Source organism: Pistacia vera, unplaced genomic scaffold (genome assembly GCF_008641045.1).
Source record: "Pistacia vera cultivar Batoury unplaced genomic scaffold, PisVer_v2 Contig491, whole genome shotgun sequence".
NCBI lineage: Eukaryota > Viridiplantae > Streptophyta > Magnoliopsida > Sapindales > Anacardiaceae > Pistacia > Pistacia vera.
The window spans coordinates 297,819-307,388 of record NW_022196325.1 but is presented as its reverse complement, the minus strand read 5'-3'; the positions used below and the strand labels follow the sequence as shown (position 1 = coordinate 307,388).

The 9,570-nt window shown below is 34.6% G+C and overlaps 1 protein-coding gene across 1 annotated transcript; it reads right to left on the bottom strand.

Annotated features, from left to right (window-relative positions):
* Window positions 1-89: 89 nt before the first annotated feature.
* LOC116105039 lies at window positions 90-4,862 on the bottom strand. Its single transcript, XM_031391462.1, has 2 exons — window positions 4,565-4,862; window positions 90-787 (listed from the first exon to the last, which is right to left on the bottom strand). Exons 1-2 carry the CDS (start codon window positions 4,860-4,862, stop codon window positions 90-92), a joined length of 996 nt encoding a protein of 331 aa, XP_031247322.1.
* Window positions 4,863-9,570: the final 4,708 nt, after the last annotated feature.

Here is a 9,570-nt window from a genome sequence, read left to right as displayed (position 1 = left end):
AAAGTCTTGAATTTTCCCTTCTCCTGAACAAACCTCCATATCAAATTTGTGAATGGGCAGCTAAAGAAAAGGTGGTCATGTGAGTCAGCCTAACCATCATAGAAGGCACATCTTAAATCTTCGGATCTAGTCCAGGCCTGCATCCTGTCTTGGGTAACGAGTTTGCCTTTAATGGCTAACCACAGGATGAAGGAATGTTTCGGGATACAGGTTCCGGTCCAAACAATGGAACTCCAAGGAGCCATGTTACCAGTCGGGCCTAAGTCATGCCAAGAATGGCGTGAAGAGTAGTTCAAAAGTTTACCATCTGAGGATCTCCACATGACTACATCATGGGGAGGGTTACTGGAGGCAGGAGAGCCTTGAGAGATAATCTGGAGGTAAGCCTCTCGAGGGCAGTCGGGCCATGTCCATTGGCCATTAACAAGCACATCACTAACTCTAGCTTGTTGGTCTAATTCTGAATCATAAAAGAAATTAGTAGGAACGATTTCATCTAGAGCTCCCAATGGGTGCCAAGAGTCATACCATAGAAAAGTGGAGCGTCCATCTCCTAGCTTGACCACAAAATGTTTTCTTAGCATCTCCCTCATTCTAAGAAGTTTACGCCAGCTCCAACTCGAGTCCCATGGAATTTTCACGCTCCAAAAACTACGGCCCTTGAGACGGTAAGTGTGAATCCATTTCACCCACAAGGAATCTCTTCCTGAGAGAATACTACAAACATGATAAGCCATAAGGGCTATGTTCCACTGTTCTAAGGGTCTAATTCCAAGTCCCCCACTACCTTAATTCAACATTGAGAAGATGAAAGATAAATAAAGCAAATTTGAAACGATAATTAACCACGATGTCACAAAACACAACATTGTATGGGTTTACATTTCCTACCCCAATAAATTCAGTCATATTATTCTGAAAGGGCTTTGAAGCCCCACGTGGTTATGCTTCAGTCCTTCTCTATTCTGTTTATTCCGATCACACTTGGCCTAATTTCAGTGTAAACAGATCATCACTCATAAAATTTTCAAATGATAATCTCATCTGCTTATCAACCATAGTTTAGGGTTTTAACTAGGGGTGTAGAAATCCGATTAACCAAACGGGATTGTCCTTTGAACCAAATTGATTTTTCTGTTCAAAGGGGTGATCGATCAGATTTTCTCTTGAACCGGTTACTAACCAAACCGAATTAGAGGTTCGGTTACCGATTAATCGGTTCATGAACCTATTTTTAAATAAAAAATTTTAATTTAAAAACACAATCTGCAGCTTTCTAGTTTTCTTTATTAATTTCATCCAACAAAACCACTGAAATTTTTGGATCTCTAGTGAAATTTAACAACTAAAATTCATGTACAATTTTTTTTTTTATCACAAACCCATACAACACAGCATCCAACAAACCCAAAATACCCGTTTCTTAAAAAAAGAAAAAAAAAATTCTTAAATCCTCTAGCTACCGAAAATCTAAAAAAATAAATAAATAAATAAATCCATAATCACAAATCCAGAGAAGAAAAAATGTGCAGGAAGAAAGAGAGGCTGCCATCTTTTCTTTTCCCTTATCCCTCTCTCTCTCTCCCTTCTTTCTGTTCTTTGTTTCCTCTCTCTTTTCCCTCTTTCTTTCTCAACTCATCTTCTCAACAATTTTGACTTAGTAAATTATGGTGGGATCTGAAGGGGTGATTATAGCCATCATTGTATTTGAACAATTTCAGCCAGTAGGCCACCATGGAGATGGCAAAGAAAAGAAAAGAAAATGAGAAGGGAAAAGAAAAGAGAAAAAGAAGGAAAGAAAGAGAAATAGAAAGGAAGGAAAAGAAAAGGGAAGAGAAGGAGATGTTTTGCCATAGATTTGGGTTATAGGATTCAATCAACCAAATATAAAAAGAAAAAGAAAAAGAAACAAATAAAAGAGAGAATGGGAGATATGCAACTGGGTTTTAGATTTAGGGTCCGCTTTTGGAGTTTTTTTTTTTTTTCGTTGGTTTTAGAGGGTTTTTAATTAGATTAATTTTGAAGTATTTAAAAATTATTATTTGTTAGATTTTTTTATGGGTTGGTTTTGATTGGTTTAAAAATCCCCTAAAATTAGTGTAGTGTATTTTTGAAGGGTTTATAAAATATCCTAAATCGAGGTGTTTTGGCTGATTTAAAAATTTTATCCCAAAAAAACCCCTCTCCACTATTATTCATATACAATAATCTCTTTGCTAGTTTAAAAATTTCTTCAAACCTCATTCAATCTTCAACTTTTAGATGATTGTTACAATGTTTTTGAATCTTTTATCTTAGGCATCCTTCATTAGAGATATGAAGGTTTTTCTTTCTTTTTTCTTCATTTTCCCCTTTAACTTTTTGTTCTTTTAATTTGGTAAACTCCTATACAATTTAATTGCATTTCTTTACTAGTTGTTTTACAAAATTAGGTGGTTTTTCCTCTATTTGATTATTTTTATTTGCACTTAGGTGATTGATTGAATCATTGTCAGTTTGTTAAATAAAGATTGTTTTTTATGGCTTTGCTTCACTTACTGAAGAAAAGAACAAAAAACTGTTTTTTAGAAATGCTTTGCGGCTGTTATATTGATAATTTGCGAAGTCCAACACTATAGTAGCATATTTATTCTCTTAAAATGATAGTTTTCCAATGATTGTGTGATGAATTAAATAATCTACAATGAAAGAACTTACAAATAAATTAAACTTGGAAGGAACTTTGATATTAAGTATTGGTAATTGAAAAAAAAAACTCCCAAATACTGGTTGAAGTTCGGGTATTTTTATGGGCATATATGTAAATTTATCATTTTAAAAAACTGTCAGTACCGCTGGAAAATAAACTCCCAAACATATGTTGGGTGTTTTAAAAACCGCTACTAAAAACCTCTCAAAACCGTTACGGTGGTTTACCCTCAAAACTACTACCATAAAACTCCCAAGCAGGCCCTTAGGATTTTTTCAAGGCAAAATCGGTTTCGGTTAACTGGTTTGAAATTACCCTTAAACCGTTAACCGAACCAGTTTTCCGATTTGGTTTATTTTGAAAACCGAAACCGAACAGATTACTCTAGAAAACAAGTATTTTGAACCGGTTTCAATCCGATTTTTAGGTTCGGTTTGGTTTTCGGGTTTTTTTCGCAATCGTACTTTTAACAAAGTATCTTTGACCTTCCCAATTATTGCATAGGAAGTCTCAGTTACCATCTAAAACTTTCTCAGTTGGGTTTTTTCATGCCTCCTTCTTTTTCTTGTATGAGCAATTTGATGCAATTCCCATGATAATAGTGATAAATCCCAACAAACTTTGGCAATGCAACATACAGTCCACTGGTAGTTGATGTCAAATTTAAAGCAACTTTGCAAAAGATATCAATGTTAATTCACTATTTTGTTACATCAACATATACATTTCCTCTTAAAAATTGGTTAATATATGCCCTTAATTTATGCAATATTGCACAAAAAGAGACATACTCTTATATTCATGTATGGCCCAAGTGAGTAATCTATAGAGATGAAATTAATAAGGGCATCATCACAAAATCAAATCCCTTTAAAAGCCAACTAATAAGATGAGTTAATTTGCAATAGTCATCCTATAAGATTCTGAACTAATTAAATTTATAGTAATGATATAATTTAACTTCTTAGTTTTTCTTACTTTATTTCGAAATTAAATCATTTTCATCGTAATATAAGATATATACACCTGTGAATATAACTTTAATGAAACACTAATTGGTATTTAGTGAACTATATAATAAGAGTATAGGCAAATTAATATGTTATCCTTAGTTGTTATGAAATCTTCCTAATCTTTAACACACAATCAAGATACAAATCACACAACAACAAACCACAACAATACACACAGATTTACCGCGGTTCACCTATCCAAGATTGGGTAGGCTACGNGTAAGGAAAGAATTAGAGAGAGAGAGTTACGGGGATAGATGAGTAGAGGATTTACTTACTGAGCATTATTTTAGTGCTCACCCCGTTGTTTTCCTATGTTTTGCAGGATCTAGGTGAGGACACGGTCGGATGGACGTCGGCGCTCGAGGAGAAGCGGTTACACTGTCTAATATGTTTTTGTTGACTTTTGTACACATTATAATTTTGTGTAAAAATATATAGGTTTGTAAAGAATATATGTATATTTAATAAAAAGAAAATTTTGGGCCCAATTTCTTTATATGTATTTTATTATGAGTATTTGAGTAGAAAGTGGCTATTACATTTCCTTTGCTAGATTGACTAGTTTCACATTTACTCTTTACAAATAGATTGCTTCCATTCCTTCTTTGGGTTTTTAGTTCAAGTTCCCTAGCTTTTAAGCTTGCTACGATTAAATCTATACTTGGTACAGTCCCTGAGTATTGTAGTGCATTCTTTACAACCAAATAATCATCAGTTATAGAATTTAGTAAAATCATGGCAAGGCTGATATCTCCTAGTTCCTGATCAATCCCCTTAAGTATTAAGGTCAGTTTTAGAAACTAATCTAGGTTGTCTTCTATAGACTTAGAACTATCCATCTTATATGAAAACAGTTCACCTTTTAAAAATGCAAGATTAGGTGCAGGTTGTAAAGTGTAAAGTGATTCGAGTTTACCCCACAAGACTAAGGGAGTCTCAAGGCCATCTACCTTCCGTAGGACATTGTCCGCCAAGTTCATGATGATTAGGTTGTACGCCTCTTCATCGATTTCTGACTTTTTCTTCAGCTTATCCTTAGGCCACTTCTCGATGTTCTTCTCTAGAGCCAAAGCCACCTTCTTGTGGGAGAGTAGTGCCTTCATCTTTTTCTTCCAACTACTGAAGTCGATTTTCCCATCATATTGGGTAATCTCCATTCTAGTAGTTGTAGACATTGTGTGTGTATTAAAGAAACTTCAAGATTCACTCTAATTAGACCCTAAAGGTTTAATTATGATTTTTGACTCAATATCCCCAATGAAACCCTAGACTTCCAAGAACAGATCAAATCAACGAATTTCACCTTCGATTTTACGATTTGGGAACCTTGGAGTGCTAAGGAGACGCCTAGACACAAAAGCCCCAAATTGTTCACAAACCCTAGGTTTCCCTAAACTAACAAATTTAGAAATCAAATAAGATCCTATCTCTAATGCTCTGATACCACTGTTATGAAATCTTCCTAATCTTTAACACACAATCAAGACAAAAATCACACAATAACAAACCACAACAATACACACAGATTAATCGTGGTTCACCTATCTAAGATTGGGTAGGCTACGTCTACGTTGAGCTCCGGAATCGGAGGAGCTCGTTGCACTAATCAATTAGAATCAANCCCTAGACTTCCAAGAACAAATCAAATCAACGAATTTCACCTTCGATTTTACGATTTGGGAACCCTGGAGTGCTAAGGAGACGCCTAGACACAAAAGCCCCAAATTGTTCACAAACCCTAGGTTTCCCTAAACTAACAAATTTAGAAATCAAATAAGATCCTATCTCCAATGCTCTGATACCACTGTTATGAAATCTTCCTAATCTTTAACACACAATCAAGACAAAAATCACACAATAACAAACCACAACAATACACACAGATTAATCGTGGTTCACCTATCCAAGATTGGGTAGGCTACGTCTACGTTGAGCTCCGGAATCAGAGGAGCTCGTTGCACTAATCAATTAGAATCAAGAGTTTACAACAAAGATCCAAAGATCTCACACTCACAAACAATCAAATCTCTCTCGTAACCTAACCTAGAGAACTCTCCCTTGAATCTCTAAGATCTTGAGAGCAAAACCCCTCTCACTTGAATGACTAACTCTCTAATCACTCACTCACACTAGGTTACACAGATTGATTGTAAAAGAAAAACATAAACATATTTGCTCTATCAAACACGAAGAACACCTATAGATTTTACACTATTTTCTCTTTTATATACCATTGGCCAAGAGTTGTTTTTCAGCCAATGGATCTGAAATTAATCAATGACCAGGATTCACTTCAACAACTCCCAAAACGACTTCACACAACTTATGGCCAAAACTGCACCTTTCCATGTCTTTAACTCAACATTATTTATAGACCAACATATTCCATGTCATAACGCTATTGAAACATTTTTTTTGTTGTTTCTTGTATACAAAGCACATATTTACTTACCAACAACATTTGAATGATATAAAACCTCTATGGCCATTTGATTTGTGTCTACCTCGTAAACCCGTGTGGAGCAGCAATCTCACCATATTACTAAATTCTATAGAGAAATTTTATGCACACGATCTAATTGGCTTACCTGTCACTATATCTAATTCAACTTGAATCTTCCCCTGTTTCTCCACAATCTTCTCTGTGGTTTACTCCCTGCATGTAAAGTTTTTGTTAATTTGCATAACTCAATGATTACAAAAGAGCTATTGTTTTCAAATTTTTAGGATTCACAACTTTTCTTATAAAAGGTAACACATTAGGTCACGATGCATCAATCATACCTAAAGCCTCCTATGAGTCAAGCCAATCCTCAAGTGCCTTGGTTTCAAAACTGTCTTCAACCACCACATTCTTCCCCTTAGATGCCTTCTTTTTTCTAGGGGTTATCTGTATAAAAATAAAGAACATTTGAGTTACATATACAACTAATGAACATCACAACAAATAATACTTTAATATTTAAGAACGATGAACTTATAAATTAACAATCTTGCATACAAAAAACAGTTAATACATAATATAAAATCCATTTAATTGAGATAAAGTGTAAGAAGACATCCGAGACAAACTCAAGTGAAAATAGCCAGGAAAGGTTGTCAAGTTCAGTACAAATGGAACAAGAATTTGTGGGTGGAAAACTCTCTACGAGGGGAAAAATATAAAGGAAAGTGACCAATGCATTTGTCAATGAGTAATGCTACAGTTACCGATGGGTGTGCACCTAATTTGTGCACCGAATGACGTGGCTAAATCCTAACCGTTGATTTATTATCAGTTAATATTAATCAACGGTAAGGATTTTGCCACGTCATTCGGTGCACAAATTCGGTGTAAACTTTTTGGTAACTCTATCATTTTCCTTTGTCAATTGTGGGGTAGAGCTATTAACAGAGGTGCGAACTTTCCAAGATTGTTAGTGACAGGGCCAACACTAGCCCAAGGTGGGCCAATGCCTTATTTGAAATTAAAAAAAAAAAAATCCATAAAGTTGTAAAAAATTGCAATTATACCCTAATCAATTTCTATAATTTCTAAATTTTGAATCCAATATTCAAACAAAAAACAAGATAAATTCTATACTTAGGTTATAACTAAATAAGGCTGATATTATAAAAATTTAATTAAATATGTTATGGGTGCATTTGGTTCAGGGTAATTTTCATTTATTTTGCAAGATTCCGTTGTTTGATTAGCAAGTAATAAAATGTTATGGGTATCTTTTATTGCAAATAGTGTTTACTTTTGGTAATTGTATGGGCCAAAAATCATGTTGGGCCTGACAAGATCCAACAAAATAAACATACCACAGCCAAGCCAATCCCGATTGGGCCTACGCTTGAATTCACCTTGTAAAATGCCCACTCTACGAGTTGGGTTATCCAACAAGTAAAGCTAAATAGGGCTCTAGCCATCAACCCACAACAGTCCATATTAGGAATCAGAATCCTATTCTATTTCCACTTCTGTCAAGATCCCAGACTGAAAGTCTAAAGCCTAATCTAATAAAGGCAAGATATTATATTCTCTTCCTAATTAGAACTCATCAACTAAGTAGGACTTAGAGTCCTACTAGGATTCTAATCCCTAGGGTTCAATATATAAACAGGGGCAAACCCTCTCAAAGGGTCATTTAGAAATGACCCGTAGCACCTTGCTCTCAAAGTTTTTGCTCTCAAGAACAATCGCATTATTCTGGTAATCTTTCTTGTCCTCAGCCCTCACTAAATACCTCCAACCTCACTAATTTGAGTATCAGAGTGTCTACGGTAGACACCACACTAGTGGTTATCTAGCATTCACGTTCTTTTTTCTTCTTTGTTCAGATACATTAGGTTTTAAGTGGCTCTATTCTCATAGGATCTGTCCCTTTCGAATTGAAAGTAGATTTTACTGTTTACAGTAATGTAGGGGGTAATCAAATACCCTGTCTAGGAGGTGTTATTAAAAGATTATCGAGGTAATATGATTTTTATACCTATTTTGCCCTTAATTAAATACCAATTTGGACACAATTGCCGTCAAATGTCTACCAAATAACCATTAGCCTAGCCCCCCTACATTTGAGAAATTGGCTAAAACACCACAGCCACAAAAAGTTTGAAAGTTAACAAAATACCCACAACCACCCAAGACCACTGGCGACAATTGTCGTAATGGCGTACGACTTTCAGGGTCTGGTCAGTCATGTGCCGATAGGGCCATTGATGGCCATGGATCTGTAGATCATTGTCGGCCATTGGCGACAGTCGCTGTAATGGCGCACAATCGGCGGGATCTGGTCAATCATGTGTCGGCAAGGCCGTTGATGGCCATGGATCACAGATGCATGGCCTAAAACAGGTTATATCTAGCTGTTTCTACGACCTTTTCACGACCAGATCTATGCGAAAAACAGCCAAATCCATGGTCGGAAATAGCCTTACCAGCGCACGACTGGCCAAATCCCGCTAGTCGTGCGCCATTACGGCAACTGCCAATGGTGGTGGTTTGGGGTAAGTAGGGGTGATTTTGCTACAAATTAAAGTATTATATGGTTAGGGTGCTTTGGCAAAATTTCAAATGTAGGGGTTAAAAAAATGATTCAAAAAATAATGATAAAAATAATATTTAAAAATGAGGGCAATTTAGTAATCTATATAACATACTCGCCCATTTATCGTCCCAATCAAACATATTAATATAATATATTCACCAATTTATTCTAACAAACCAAACACATTTCCCAGTGATTTTCAAGGAAATCTATATTTCCATTAATATAACATCCTTATAATAAAACATTCCCTAAACCAAATGCACCCAATCAGATAAAATCAAAAAGTAAAAAAACTTGGCTTTTATCCGAATACTAGATTCTAGAATATCTAAATTAATAACATCTTAATTTGTCAATTATATCCCTGTTGAATTTATATAATTTCATTTTTATCAAAACCTTTACATTATATATTTTTGTCTTCTTTATTTATCATAGCCGTAGAAATCAAAATCAACCATCAAATGCAATCAACTCTCTTGGGACAATTGATCAAATGGTCATCCAACAATTGCAAGACCAAATTGAAAATTAACTCTTTCAGTGATTTAATTAATGTAGTTTTTAATTTTTTTTGTTATAATAAATTTTCACTTACTGTATAAACACAATGTAATAACAGAGTTATTATTAATTTTTATATCTTTATTTAATTTTAATTTTCATAATGTGTAATAATATAGTTATAATGTATGTCAAAATATAAAATTAATTTCACAAAGACATATATGTCAATACACTAATAAAAACAAACAATCTAACCCTTGTAATCAAACAATGAAAAAGAAAAATCAAACATATTGCTCAAACTTGTACATTCAGACAT